Source organism: Lissotriton helveticus, chromosome 3_1 (genome assembly GCF_964261635.1).
Source record: "Lissotriton helveticus chromosome 3_1, aLisHel1.1, whole genome shotgun sequence".
In the NCBI taxonomy this organism is placed as follows: Eukaryota; Metazoa; Chordata; class Amphibia; order Caudata; family Salamandridae; genus Lissotriton; species Lissotriton helveticus.
This window is the reverse complement of record NC_136061.1, coordinates 986,553,323-986,569,237: the sequence shown is the minus strand read 5'-3', so window position 1 is coordinate 986,569,237 and position 15,915 is coordinate 986,553,323. Positions and strand designations below refer to the sequence as shown.

The 15,915-nt window shown below is 45.3% G+C and overlaps 1 protein-coding gene across 1 annotated transcript in view; it reads left to right on the top strand.

The window, feature by feature from the left end:
• The first annotated feature begins 12,185 nt into the window (after positions 1 to 12,185).
• Positions 12,186 to 15,915, top strand: part of COL6A1 (collagen type VI alpha 1 chain) — a 94,502-nt gene continuing 90,772 nt past the window's right edge. The window contains exons 1-2 of the mRNA XM_078681450.1: positions 12,186 to 12,469; positions 13,769 to 13,828. Of these exons, the coding sequence (XP_078537576.1) occupies positions 12,295 to 12,469; positions 13,769 to 13,828 (235 nt within the window). The 5' untranslated portion in view covers positions 12,186 to 12,294. The remainder of the gene's footprint in view (positions 12,470 to 13,768; positions 13,829 to 15,915) is intronic.

Sequence of the window (15,915 nt, the reverse complement as noted above, 5' to 3'; positions counted from 1 at the left end):
CAAACTTTGCAGGGGTCAGGAAAGGTGAATAGAATTAAACAAACTTCTTTGCTCCTGTGCTGCGTAGAAAAAGAAATATCACAGCAAGCAGGACAGTAGGCAAAGGTGATGCAGAGAGGAAGGGGTGAAAAAAGTCAACAAAGCCTCGTTAACATATACATGGTCTTGTAAAGACCTGTGAAGTACTCTGATGCGGCTGCGATAATCTCTAAAACTGTCTCTTTGTGTGCGCGCCGGGAAGCTGTCTCGGCCCGGGCGCACACACAATGGAGGAGGGTTGAAGCACTTTGATCCCAAAGGCATTGCCCGCCTGCCTTCAAGCCCTCACTGCTAGGGCCAAGGATCATGTTTGGGTGGGCCAGGCTCATGTTTGGGTGGGCCTGGCCCACCCGGCCCACCCGCTAAAACCGGGCCTGGTAGGCAGGATATATTATCATTTACAAATGATTTCCCTAGAATGAGAGAAAAACCAGTAGAATAGTATCGACAGTTAGATCGATTTGTGAAAGTTTCAAAAGTGCTATGGGTTGATCTGGATGGATTATTTGATATAGTCTTGTCAGCAGATTTGTGGACCGAGTGTAAAATAACTGGAAATTGGCCAAAAGAGGAATATCCTCGAGACAAATTAACAGGTGCCCCGTCACCTGAAGTGATGAGGAAATATGAACAAGTGATAGTAATTTTGAAAAATAAAATCCCACCAAAAGAAAAAGATTGGGTTAAAATAGACAGAACTACACAGGAACCGAAAGAATCTGTACATGCCTTTTATAAAAGATTGTTGTTGGTATTTAAACAATACAGTGGATATGAAGAGTTGAGCGAAAAGGACATGAGTCATTTTATATATCGATTAGTGTATGGATTAAGACCAGAACTTGGAGATATGATTAGGCATAGTATGATAGGATGTCAATCGAGCACTGTAGATGATGTTTTAAGAAAAGCTAAATATTGTAGTGAAGAGATTGATGCCAAACAACAGAAGTTAAAAGAAAAAGCCATATGGGCACAAGTGAAGGTAGCAGAACATCAAGTGGCACAATTGGAAATAAAAATACTGCTGCAAGTCAGGGAAAATTGAAAGGAAATTTCAATAAAACAAAATTTGTAGGAAACATAGAAGAGCTCAAGAAAAAGTTCCCTTGTCATAATTGTGGCAGAATAGGGCATTGGACGAAAGAGTGTAAGTAGCCACAAAGAGTTAATCCAGAAAATACATCAGTGAATCCACAGGTGCAGCATGAGGTCATTCAACAGCAACTGCAACAGCAGCAGATAGTTAATCAGCAAAGTCAGGTTCCACAACCGCCACTTCCACACAGTGCAAACCAACATAGATACAGTGCAGAGACAGGATTCAGGGGAGGCGAGCAGGTAAATAGATCGCCCAGAGTGAATGTGAGTCCCCAGTATTGGTTACAAGAGGAAGGCGGGTGTGAGTCGGATGAAAGTTTCTGACAGTGCCTGAGAGAGGGAGAAGAGTGTGTGCTTGGAGCCACTCTTGAGGTAGGTCCGTCTGGTCCATTTGTGAACAGAAAAGTGAATGATGTAGAAATAACTTTCCTAGTGGACACTGGTGCTACCCATTCTACTGTTAGATCAGTGGAAGTCCAAAATCTTCCTCTCTCGGGAGAGAGTATCCAAGTTGTAGGTGTAGCTAATAGACAGATTAAAACTTCTTTGACACAACCAGTTGAAGTAGAAATTGGAAATTTCAAAGACATGCACCGATTTGTGGTGTGTGATAGCAGCCCCGTAAATCTTTTAGGACAAGACATTTTGTGCAAGATGAACTGTGCCATATATTGTTCACCGGATGGCATGGAGTTGCAAACCCCAGATGAAGATAGCCTGTATAAAATTACTATGCTCATGATTGAGGCAGAACAAAATAAATTGTTCTCTGTGTTTGATCGAGAAAAGATACCTGATGAATTAAAAAAGGTAGTGAAAGAGAAAGTGTGGGATTTCACAGGAGAAGATATTGGGTTGATGAAAGATGTAGATCCTGTAAAAGTCTCTATAAAAGAAGGTGCGAATTACCCGAACATTCCCCAGTACAAAATGATAGCAGAAATAATTGAAGGAATAACCCCAGTGATGAACAAAATGATTGAACAAGGCATATCGAGAGAAATAGAGAGTAGTCCTTGTAATTCACCAATAATGGGATCGAAAAAGCCAAATGGAACATTTAGAATTGTACAGGATTTGAGAAAGGTTAATAAAATAGTTGTCCGATTGTACCAAATCCAGCAGTGATTTTACATCAAATTCCCCATGATGCAGAATGGTACACTGCGATCGATCTGTGTAATGCGTTCTTCACAGTTCCATTGCACCCAGAAAGCCAGCCGATATTTGCGTTCAGATTCGGAGATCGTATTTTGGCATGATGCCGAATTCCTCAAGGGTATACTGAAAGTCCATCTATCTTTAATCAGTTACTAAAGAAATCATTAGAAAGTTTGAACATGCCTGGAGAGTCTGTATTGGTTCAATATATTGATGATCTCCTAGGGGCATCGAAGACAAAAGATGCATGTGTAACGCATACCGTTGCATTGCTGAATCATTTGGCAGACAAGGGGCATAAAGTGTCTCCATCTAAATTACAATTTTGTCAGAAAGAAGTGCAATACTTAGGTCATAAGATTGCCAAAGTAATCAGACAAGTCACTGCAGAAAGAATCAAAATGATACAAGGAATACAGCCACCAAAAACTCAAAGACAAGTAAGGATGTTCCTGGGAAGGGTAGGTTACTGTAGACAGTGAATTAGTGGATTCTCACTGATTGCAAAGCCATTGCAGAGATTAACCAGAGCAGATATCAGATATCCTATAGTACTGACCAAAACTGAGATGGAAGCATTTGAATAGTTAAAAACGAGTTTATGTGAAGCACCAGCTTTAGGCATGCCTGACTGTGAAAAAGAGTTCGAATTGTACTGCAGTGAACGAGAAGGATGTGCATTGTCAGTACTAATTCAGAGACATGGAAAACTGAGAAAGCCAGTAGCGTATTTCTCAGCTGTTTTAGACACTGTTGCAAAAGCGTTGCCAGGTTGTCTGAAAGCAGTAGCAGCTACAAGTGTCAGTTTAGAACAAAGTGAAGGAATAGTGATGGGATTTCCTGTGAGGGTGTATGTACCTCATTCTGTGGAGATTCTCCTCACTAGGACAAAAACACAGTACCTGACCAACAATAGGATGGCAAAGTACGAAAAGACAATTCTGGGAGCAGAAAATGTGACAATCTCTAGATGCGTAAATGTGAACCCCTCTACATTATTGCCTGATACTATGGAAACCGAAGTGAGAAATGAGGTTGATCACAAATGCCTAGATGTTCTTGAATACTGTACCAAACCAAGACCAGACATCAGAGATGAGCCATTGCCTGATTCCGACTATGTGATGTTGGTTGATGGTTCGTGTCTGAGAACAGATGAGGGTGTTTTGAGGGCAGCATATGCCGTTTTCACAGTGGCAGATGTACTGGAAGCTTCTTGTCTGAAAGGGATTCATTCTGCTCAAACAGCAGAATTGATTGCTTTGATTCGAGCATGTGAACTGGGAAAGGAAATCAAGGTTATCATAGTGACTGATAGTCAGTATGGATTTGGGGTTGTCCATGACTACGGACAGCTGTGGTTCCAAAGAGGTTAGTTGACTTCTGCAGGATCCCCCATACGTAATGCAGAATTCGTGAGAATGTTGATTGATGCAATTCAACTGCCTGACAAAATAGCTGTGGTAAAGTGTGCAGCCCACAAAAAGGGGATGACTACATCACCCGAGGTAACAGGTATGTAGACTCAATTGCCAAATACTGCGCTAAAAATCTTGCATCCATCAATCGGGACAGGGAAAAGGAGTATGTTTCAAGTCCTTTAATGCTAACAAATGTGGTTGAAACTGGGCAGGAAGTAAGGCAAATGCAGGAAGAAGCTGATGAGGAAGAGAAAAATGTCTGGTTAAAAGCAGGATGCAGACAAAGAGAGGAAGATGAAATCTGGGTTTACAAAGATGAGTGACCAGTAATGCCCGATAGCATGATCTCAAATATGGCCCGAATGTACCATGATCAAGCTCATATTGGGAGAGATGCCATGCTTCGCTTATTTAGACAAACGTGGTACAATCCCAAGTTCAGGATGATTGCTGAAAGTGTATGTCAAAGATGTCTTGTGTGTCAGCAGTTTAATCCAAACAGAAGAACAATTGTGAGTTTGGGAACCATAGGACGGGAGGGAGGTCCATTTACACGAAGGCAGTTGGATTTTATAGAACTTCCACCGTGTAACCGACTCAGATATGTTTTGGTGATCATCTGCTTGTTCTCCCGATGGGTACAGGCTTTCCCCACAAGGAGGAACGATGGGTTAACTGTTGCAAAGTTACTTCTACGTGAAATCATCCCTAGGTTCGGTTTCCCAGTGACCATTGAAACTGATCGTGGCCTACATTTCCAGAATGAACTCATGCAGATGGTATGTGAAGCACTGGATATTCGCCAGAGACTGCATTTTGCTTACAGACCTGAGGCTTCAGGAGTGGTTGAGCAAGTAAACGGAACAATTAAAAACAGGATTGCAAAAATATGCTTGGCAACAGGACTAAAGTGGCCAGATGCCTTGCCACTTGTTTTGATAACCTTAATAATAATAATAATAAGGAAATGTATAGAGCGCCTGGTTGTGTCATATCGGCGTGTCCCCGCGCTAGAGTAAGTGGGAAAGGCAGATCCACCAAACCTAGAACAACGTCAAGCAAATCTATTAGTGTAAGAACAGGTACGTTTTAAGATCCCTCCTAAACATTATCTCAGATGGTTCCAACCGGAGCTCAGGAGGGAGTTTATTCCAGCTCTGGGCTGCCAGAAGTCGAAAAGACCTACCACCCATCCTGGCCCTCTTGACTGTAGGGACTAGCAACAGGCCAGTCCCACTTGATCTAAGAGACCGTGCGGGCTTATAGGAGGTAATAAGACTCCGCAAGTACACAGTGCCAGTGCCCTGGATGATGCGTGGTTTGTACACAGACCCTTGAACATAACTCTCTTCCTAACTGGGAGCCAGTGTAGAGTGTCCAAGGCACTTTTAGAAGCAGCCCTCCTCGGTTGCATGAGGACCAGCCGTGCCGCCGCATTTTGCAGAACCTGAAGTTGGTTTAGACATTTGGCAGTGGAGCCCAAATATAGTAGGTTGCCATAGTCTAAACGTGAAGTAACAAGTGCATGCACTAACGTCTTCCTTGCCTCTATCGGGAGGAGATCCATAGTTTTCCATAGGCCCTTAAGGACACCAAAACACGTCCCCACTACACGTCTAGTGTGAGGTTCACATGTAAGATCAGAATCCACCCATATCCCCAGGTTCTTAGCCTGGGTGCACGGTATAGGAGTGCTTGACGGCCACCATGCCGATGACCACACTGACCCCTCCTACCACAAGCACCTCTGTCTTGCTTCCATTAAGTTTCAGGCAATTGTTTGCCATCCAAGAAGCGAGCTCCTGCATGCATGCCCTGAAATTGGAAGCTGCCAGATCCGGTGCCGGTGATAGCGAGATCACCAGTTGAGTGTCATTCGGTGTATGACACAATCCTGATTCCAAAGCCCTCCACTATTTCCGCCACAGGGGATCCATAAAGGTTAAATAAGGTGGGACTCAGGACAGATCCCTGAGGCACACCCTGTTCCAATTTAATTGCCTTAGAGTAATGGGCGCTCTGTCTGACCTGAAAACTGCGCTCTACCAAAAATGGTTGTATCCATTTTAGAGCCGGACCTGAGAAACCGCCCTTATTCAGACACTGCGGCAAGGTGTAATGAGCTACAGTATCAAAAGCGACTCTGAAGGTGAACCAGAGAGAAGTCCAGATACTGAAGATCGACAGGAACGTCGATATCTGGAAGTATCAGATGCTAGCTCTGCATCTGAAGGAGAAGGAGAAATTGTTGAAGTACCAAATTCTGAAGATCAATCTGAAGATCGAGAATTGGTAGAGAATAACACCATTAAGGACACTGAGCAAAGCAAAGATAAAACTGGTGATCAAGAAAATTCTGAAGAACAGTCTGAAAGCTCCGGAAGCAGGGACGAAAATCCTGACACTGGAAAAGAAGGAAAAACTCACGATAAGGATGAGATTCCAAGTGCCAGCTATGGAGATGTTCCTAACAGAGTGAAAGAACTGTCAAAAGAGAAAACTGGCTCTGAAAAAGAGAAAGACATTGTAAAGTTTGTCATAAATGAAACTGTCGAAGACACTGAAAGTGAGACTGATGACAGTGCAGATGAAACTTCATTGAGAAAGAGTCCAAGAAAAAGGGCTTGGAGAGTGGAACATAACACCACGGAGCCTAAGACAAAAAGAGTTTGTAAAGGAGACAATTGGCCTAAAGGAAATGATGGACTGAGATTTAAACTGGTTAACAAAGAAAGAAAGCCAGAGGACCAAGTTAATGAAATAACCAGTCAAAGAGAGTCATTGGGAAAAAGAATAGAAGTTGTTCAAAGGCCAAAAAGAGTGAGAAGACCAAATCAGAAGTACAAATCACCTGAATGGACATATATAATACTGCCTCCAATTGAAGAAGTAAACAGCAGTTAAGAAAATCTGAACTGCTCAAAGACAAATGGGAAAAGTGAGTAAAGAACTGAATCACTGAGAAAAGTGGTAATTGATCAAAGAGATAAGGTAAAGGTAAAAACTGAAATCCTGATAAAAAGAGAGGGCACTGTAAGTGAAAAATAAAAGCTTGCAGGTGACACAAGGTCGAAGAAAATCTGTTAGAAAAATCGCTTAGTAAAAATAAAAAAATATGGTTAACGAAATGTTCTATTTTTAAAAAATGGTGTAGATCATGTTTGATATGTACTGGATTACTAATATTGATATGGATAATATTGGCTATTGTCATTCCTTTTCAGGATAACTTAGTGAAGTTAAAACATAATGTGAGTTCAGGTGAACAAAATGTAGAATCAATGTCTAACAAGCAGCATGTATGTAGGCCAGAAATACATCAGGATAGTCCTATTAGTGATTTCACTAAAAATAAATTTTCAAGATTGTTGTCTGAATATGTCAGGACAATGGATGCTAGCGACTGTTATGTATGTGTAAAGTTACCTGCATCTGTTTCCGAAGGGGTGACATATCACCACCTTCCGCTTACATATGGAGTCACGTGTTGTGTGATTGCAAGCCTGTTTTATCAAACAGGAAAATTAGAATATCATTATTCTAATTCAGATGAAGTTTTTGCAAAATTGAAAATCGATAATGCACTGAATAAGAAAAAGCCTGCAACAGTTATGGGAGAATTCTTCTTAGAAATAGATGAATTGAGTCATGATTACGCTTTTAAAAATAATTTGACATGCAAAATGAGAGTGGAAGAGAAAGCATTTTTAGATATGGTTGAGGAAAGAAGAATCGCCTAATAACGTAAAGAAAAGGTAAAACATGAGAAATCCAAATATTGGACATTTGATGACGAAAATCTTGATGAAAGAAATGTGATTGTATCTATAAATATAGACACTCCATTGTTAGGGAAATTTTGTATTAGGAGAGACAACACTGTGTATCACAATTATTTTGTGGGAGCAAGTCAATGTAAAGATAATTAAAGAATCATAGGGGGTTGAGGATTTAAAGGGGGAAAAGATCCAGTTTTTCCTGGTATTTATTTCTTTGTGGAAACAAGGCTTATTATAGATTACCTGACCAGTGGTATGGGACTTGCTACGTGGGCTTGGTCTTTCCTAAAATCTTTCATGTAGATAGAGGTACTAATGGCATACATGAGATAGATAAACCTTTAAGTCGTAGAAAAAGGGAGAGTGTAATAGAAATAATAGGTGATATTTTTGGAGCACTGATACCAGCAGTGGGAATATCTTTCAATGCAAATCGAATTCGAAGACTGTCAACGATAGTAGATCGTTTGTCAACAGACACAGCAGGTGGATTCTTAATGGTAAACACCGAAATGATTGCTCTGAGAACTATGGTAATGCAAAATCATCTTGCTCTTGACATAATATTAGCAAAAGAAGGAGGAGCTTGTGGAATTTTGAAGGTACAGCACTGCTGCACCTATATTCCAGATAAAAGTCAAAATATTGAAAAGTACATCACAAATATTACAGAGTTGCATAGAGAAATTGAACCACTGGAGGTTGATGGTATTCTTGAACGACTTGGTAAAAGTTTTACAGCAGTTAAACGTTGGTTTCAAGAAATAGGTAGTTCAACTATAGGTAAAATACTAATTCCAGTAACAGTGATAGTATTAGTGATTTTAATGATAAGATTATGTTGCATATACAGAAAAAGAAGGAATGTTAGAAAGTCATTAACCCGTTAAGTGCTGCCGTCGGCCGTTGAACGTTCGGAGCACTACCTGGCTGGTGCTGCGCATGTTCAACGGCCGACGCAGCCCCGCCCGCTCTTAAAAACGGCCGCACTGCCGCAAAAAAACGGCCGCGGTTAGGGGGTTAAAGAAAGTAATCAAAGAAAAACGAGAGAGAGAAAGAGAAAAGGGTGATATAGAAATGGAGGAATTCCGAGAAAAGGTCTTGTCGTATTCGAATAAAGAAAGAAATAAAGTGAATAAACTTTTAAGACTTTTAAGACATGCTAAATTTGCTTTTAATAAAAATTAGATAAATGGAGAATTTAGCTGGTCTTGAGTTTTCCTATGCCTAATTTTTTACTAGCAGATTCGTCGGCCACAGTAGTGGCGTGACTAAACAAATGTTTTGTTAATAAAAACCATGGTAAACTCATTTAAAGTGCAGGTGTAAATAGTATAAATATCCAGTTTTAGTTTAGACACTCCGCTATGGTACAGAAGCTCTCTTTTGAATCTCACCGATCCATGAAGTAGGATGGAAGTGTTTTTGTGAGCGACTCGCAGTGTTATGGGCCCCACTGATGAGTAAATGTATGATTTTGTACTTCAGGGAAAAGTGACATGGTTTTAGAAATTATTTCCGGAGTAGCGCTGCATCAGCATCACCGAGGAGGGCCTTCTCCTAGGAGGACGATGCACTGTGGTGCTACAGCTGTTGTGGAAGTGGATCATTAAGCTTGAGCATCAAGGTCACCAAGGCATAGTCAAAACTAACAGCTAGATTCATGAAGCCGAAATCGGCTCGCAAAGGGCCAGATTCTGAGAATCTGGCCCTTTGCAAGCGCAATTTTTGCATTTGGGATTCATCATCCCAAATGCACAAATCGCTATTTGCTAAATCGCTATTTGCGAGGAATTGCATTTAAGGAATCTCTATTTGAGATTCCTTAAATGCAATTCATGAAACAAATACAAATTGCGAATTCGCAAAATTGGGCCGCTATTTACCGCGAATTCAAACCTTGTGGTAAATAGCGGAAACTTAGAAAAATGCCCTTAAGTGCATTTTTCTAAGTTGTATGTTACACACACACACATGTCCTTGGGACATGTGTGCGTAACACCAGCGTCCAATGTCATTTCAAGGGTGCAACAGGGTGTCCTTTGGACACCCCTGGCCTGCAGCCTTGAAATCGCAAAATTAAAATGTGAATCGCTAATAGCGATTCGCACATTGATATGTCTTCCCATTCATTCCTATGGGCCTTTAGGCCCATAGGAATGAATGGGGAGTTATTCCTTATTTGCGATTAGCAATTAGCTAATCGCAAATAAGGAAGCTGTAGGAATCGCAATAAATATTGCGATTCCTACATGAATCCCGTTTTGCGAGTCTGTAATAGCGTTTCCTTATTATTCTCTATTACAGACTCGAAAAACATGCCGATGATGAATCTGGCTGATAGTCTATACTAAGGGAAAAACTATGGTTCCTCGGGATGGACAGTGCCGTAGAGGAGATGCTGAAGACTTGCCATGTCTGCCAGATTTCCAGAGAAGCTGCATGCCCTACAGCCATCAATCAGGATCACTATGGACATTGGCAGCTTATCGGATGACGGAATGACAATGGTAATGATGGATCGGCATTCAAAGTATCTGGTAGTTTAAACAATCTCGTTTACGGCATTCTAGAATGTGCAGCCACTGTCGGAAAATAAATTTGCAACATTTGGCTTCCTTTAGAGATCATAACAAACAATGGACTTCCATTTCAAAGGACAGAGTTCAAAGAATATCGAGACCCCCTGGGGTTCAGACATAAGAAGATAATGCCACAGTGGCCACAAGCGAATGGTGAGGTGAAACCATGTATGATTACTCTGAGAATGTTTTTCCACATTGGTGTAGACCAAGAGGAAGACCTTGACTGGTACCTACACCGTTTCTTGAGTGTTTATTCAAACACAACCTATAGCACCTCTGAATACTTGCTCGGAGCATATAGATTCAAGAAATGGACACGGGACAGCCTCCTGGTTGGGTTTGTTCACCTGGCGTCCAGCATCTCAGGACATTTAAGACATGGGGTGGGTGGAATGGGTCATTCTGCCCACAAAACTGGGGGAGTTCAGTGACCCGCGAATCTCTTGTAACGTGGAGTTCTGGCCAAATTCTATCAATCACCGAGAGGAAGATTTTTTTCTCCACAAGGCTCCAGACATGCGAGTGAGATGTGCCATCCCCTAACGCAGGTGGTCGCAGTCAGAGGGGTACTGCTAAAGTAGATTTACTGCCCCTCAATAATTTCTTTTTATTTTAATGACAGCAAAATCAACTCGAATGTCCACGTGCTCTTGCACACCACATGGTGCCATTCGCACTGATTTTTCAGTCCTCTGGTTCTAAATTGGAGCTTGAGCAGTGCAATGTGCATATTTTCTGCACATTGGCAGAACTCCACGGAATCTCGCGGAGCTTGTAATACGTAACTCCGCAAGTTACGCTCACCCGTAGATAAGACACAGGAGCGGTGAAAAGACACCAATGACCGTTCGAGTAAAGACTAAAGGGCTCAAGTTCCTAAGCTTCAAATGAGGACCTGGTCCTCATTAGACACCGACATCTGGTATGGAAGTTCCGGACACCCTTGGAGAGTGGGCCATGGACCGTCGAAAAAATAAAAGGCATGAGGACATCTGCAGCTGAGAGGAGAGCGGTTGGCTAGTGCTTAATTTGTGGTTTCCGGTGCTTACAACAGTCTGCACTTTTTCTCTAAATTACAGATTAACACAGCAACAGTGGTTTATTATTTCAATGAACATTAAAAATGAGTATTATCTGCTGCCCAGGCTATTATTGTAGCTTTGGGGGTCTGGAATAGTCTGAAATGCCATGCTTGTAGGGTGTGTTGACTAGTAGTTGTGTTGGTTCTGTCTCTGGGGGCACGTAGCTGCAGTGGCCTCTTGACGAGGGCCCCGGCACAAATTAAGGATTGATGGCTGTCACAGAACATCTCACTGTGTAAGAAGCTGCCAGCAAATGAAGTGAGAGAAGAAGATGCCGGAGTCACTGAATATTCCAGGAAGGTCAATGACCACTTTTGAATCCGAGGAAAGGTCCCAGGGGCCCCTGGAGACAGAGGGGACACAGGTAAAGGAAAGTGAGGGCCATCGAGGGCCTATGAGGGAGCGCAATCCGAAGACGCTACGAAGCCAGAGATATGAAGTTGAAACCAAACCCTGCCCCAACCCAGGCCCGACGAGATTATGTTTGTGATCTCGGATGGGAGAGTACAGAGCTGCTCATTTTTGGCCTCATCTATATTGGAGAGATGTAGGGCTTCTCAACCACCCGGCCCCCACTAGTAGGAGAAACACGCACCCCTGAGGCCGCGCCCGGCCGGGGAGTAACATAAAGGGGCAGTGGACCGCTCCACGTCGGCGTGGAATGGAATTACGCCACACTGTGTAGTATTTGGACCCATTGCGCAGCGCTACTCTCCCTAACTCCCTTCACTCCGCGCTCTTTCCACCCTTATCCCACCCTCCCTATCGTCCCATTCTTTCCCCTCCCTTCCCTTCTTCTTCTCACGCCCACTCTTTGTCCCTCTCCCTCTTCTCGACGTCCTTCCCTCTTTTCCTACCTCCCACCACCTAAGCCCCCCCCCCCCGCCCCGTGACTCCACTCTAACTCTCGCCCCTTCTTCTCTCCATCCGTCCCACTCCCCTCCCTGCAGCCGCCCTCAGTGACTCTGCCCCCGCTCGCCTCTCCCCCCTCGGTTCCTCCCTCTTCCCTCTGCAGGTCTGAGGCTCGGCCGCCGAAGTTAGTCCTGCCCTGCCTCTGTGAGCCCCAGACCCCTGCCTCGGCGCTCTCCTGTCCCCTGCCCCATGCCAGGCTGGTGACAGCTCGAAGATGTACCGCAAAGACTTGGTGCTGACGCTGCTGCAGCTCTGCCTGCTCAGCCAGGGCACCCTGGCACAGCAGAGACCGGGCGGCCAGAGGCCGGGGGGACAGGGGCCGATAGACCCCCCTCAGCCCGGGACCGGGGGAGACACCAGCATCATCAGCCCCAGCAAGGGCTTCCAAGGTAAGAGCCTGGCGCAGAGGGTGGGGGTAGAGCAGGCCCCAAAGGATGGGGCAGCCGAGGGCACCCACAGCGCAGGGGACCCTATCATATATTATAACCCGCAAGGATGAGTCCCCCCAGAACGGGGTGCTTAAGAGAATAGCATCTCCCCAAGTGACAACCCCGAGGGCCTCTTTCAGGGTACCCAACACCCCCAGAAAGTAGATATCCAGAGAGATAGCTCTTTTCACCCTAGAGGGTAGCCACCCCCACCCCATGTTACACAGGCCCCGTGTTCTCCTCTGCAGGACATGAGTCCCCAGAGGGTGGGGGCACCGCCACTGCAGAGTGCCCCTCCCTAAGGACCCCTATGCCCAGAGCCCACCCCAGACAGGCTACCCGGTGCTTGCTGTCATCCTCCGGGTTATAATGAAACAGCGCCGGTGCTTTCTATGGACAGACACCCAGTGCAGCCTTTACATGAGTAATTCTAAGACATTCTTGGCTGGGCTGTTGTCAGTTTAGTGGGATAGCACCAGTACCCATCACGAGGGCTGTAATGCGTTTGACGGAACAGTGCCGGTACGTAGATTTGCTCCTCTTCTAATGGGACCGGAATTGCAATTTTATGTTGGGGTTAATGTTTTCATAGAGTGTACATACACTCATCAACAGCACTGTAATATTTAACGTAATGATATCAGACCTGACCAAGAGTCCCATGAGGATTATTTCAAGCCACTCGCGCCACTTTTGCGTCACTTTTCCCATGTTAAAAGTGACGCATAAATGGCGCGAGGGGCTTGTAAATCTGCCCCCATATGTTTGAATGGGGCATTAAAAGGTAGTCTCGGCAGCGCTGTTATACCAGCACTGCTCTGCTTTGCTTCCCCGGGTTACATCGCTTCCTGTGCATCTAGTTCGGAATTCTCCGAAGAACTGCACCGGCACTTTCAGAGTGTGTCTCCTGCACTTTGAGAGCACAAGTGTCTTTCCCGTGTCCAACAGGGTTGGGAATGGACCGGAGCATCTGAAAGGTGCAGCGGGTGAACTCGTGTCCAGCAGGGGGCGCGCGAGGCCTGCTTTGGGGTTGTTTCTCCGCTAGTGCGATCTGCAATGCAACGCGCGCCTCTGCCGGCCCCTGGCCACAGTGCGCCCGGTAGAGGAGAACAAGAGCTCTGGGCGCTCCCCTCCCCCCCCCCCCCCCCCACAAGGGACGTCGTCTGCAGGAACTGCCTGTCTGCTCTGTCTCTCCGCCGAACTGGGCTCTGACGCTGTCTCATTCTCACATTCTTTCTTTAATGATTCACGACGTGCCAGGTTTCGGGGATGCTGAATTTTGGGGAGCTGGGCCGTGTCAAGTGCCCAAAGAGGCGCGAGGTGAAGAGACCCCCCTGCATTGCTCTCACTCAGAAGCACAGCTGCCCCTTGCATCACACCCACCCCACCTGGCTCCGCACCCACTTCACGCACCCTTTCCACCTGAGCACTTCTGGCGTGTTACGTGTTATCCCCTAGGCATGTTGCCGCCCACCGCTGTCACGGCGCACCCCTAGCATGTTCCAGCTCTTGAATGTCGCATGTCGGGCTTGTTGCACCACTGGCATGTTGTGCAGCTTGGCATGCTACACTACTGCCACCCGTCTGTCACAGCTCAATGGCCAACCCAGCATGCAGTGCGCCTTGCAGTCACAGTTTAGGATCAGAAAGAGCACATGGTAGTAGTATGTAGTATGACAACGGTGCGGCTGCGCGTAGTCCATTGGCGGTGCTCTGTTGTGCTGCTGTCCTGCTGTTGTTCGTATGACTGCACTGCTGTGCTGTGTGTCCTACAGCTCCAAAGGGCATTGTGTGTGGTGTCGACAGTGCTGTGTTAGTTGACGGATGTAATATAGATGCAGTGAAGTGCTGTGCACCGTGTTCATCAAGTGCTGAACCTTATCATATAGTTGCTGTGCTGCATTATATGGCGAATTCATATAGCACTGCACTGTACAGGTGCAGTGCCGTGGCGTACTGCATACCATATACTGGCAGGGCTGCACTGCATGTGGTGTAGAGTAGATGCAGTGTTGCGGGAGGAAGAACAATTCTAGAATGCTTCTATATGATGACGTATGGCGTATAAATGCAAGGTCGATAGATGCAGCGTGCGTGGTACATCCGTAGTGCTGTGCTGCTTGTTGTGTAGCCACAACTGGCCTGTAGGTCCGTGCAGCTGAGAATGCAGTGCCGCACAATGCCTTGTAGGTGTTGTGGTGTACAACAGTAGCTCATACAGATGCAGTGCTCCGATGTATGTGGTAAAAGTGCGGTGTATGCCGTATAACTGGAGTGATGTACTATGTGTTGTATGGCATAGGTGCTGTGCTGTATGTGGTACAGACAGCACTGTTGTGTATGTCCTGCAACTTGTCTCCTGTTTGAAGTCCCCAAAACAAGGTCCAGAAAGATGTGGAAACAAGGGCGTGATATTCGCTCAGAATGAGTTCACATCAAACTCAGCGAAAAAAATAAAAATCTTTCCACATCCTCAGCCGACAATATTATTAACGCACTTTCAAAGCGGTATTTCCTACAGCGCCAAGAAACTCTAGGAAAGTGAATGTCGCGCTTCACAAGCCCTCCTTAATAACAATAATCATGGTGCCTGCTGCGTGCTGCTTAGCTGCAGCTCTTTACTGCACGCCACAGCGGGGTTGTGCTGTTGTGCTGTATTGTGTGCACAGGGAGGTTGTGTTGTAGTGTTTGTTGTATGGATGGAGTGATATGTTGTATGTTGTGTGGATGTCGTGATACTGCCGCATAAACGTGAGGTGGCGGTGCGGCACACACGTTATGCAGCATGGTATACTGGCGCAGTCAGGGTTGTGAGTAGTCTTACTTCGGGCACTGCCCAGTGTTGTGCCGTGGAAGGGCGCTGCCGCCCCCTGGACAGCGGCTGTGCTCTGCTGCCTGTTATGAGGTAGTGCATCAGCTTTAGTTTGAGCTGTGACATTATCTCCTGAACTATTCTTTGGGGTAATGGCAGTGACTTGTGACAGGTGTGGTGTAGTGGTGTACTTCACAGACAAGGCCCTGGTGCAGTGCAAACACAGGGCTGAGTTGCATGCACCATACAGCAGAGTGGCACGTGTGTGTGGTTGCAGTGATGCATGCAGATTCTCTGGTTCACGGCGTGGTGGGGTCTGTTGCATGTTATTTGTGGTGGTGGTGTTCTTGAAGTTTTGTCATTTTTCTGTGCTGTTTAGAAATGGTGTGACATTTATAAACACACAGTCCAGCAACCGAAGATGGCGGCGCAGTGTTGTTAGCAGGACACAGTCACTGGACGAGTTACTGGCATCTCTGTGTGCATAGGACTCTCAGCATGGAGGAGATTCTCAGGTCGAAGGAGCAGATTCATTCACAGACTGAATCTCAGGGCCTCCACAGAATCACCTCATCAACCACATTTGCTTCTTTGA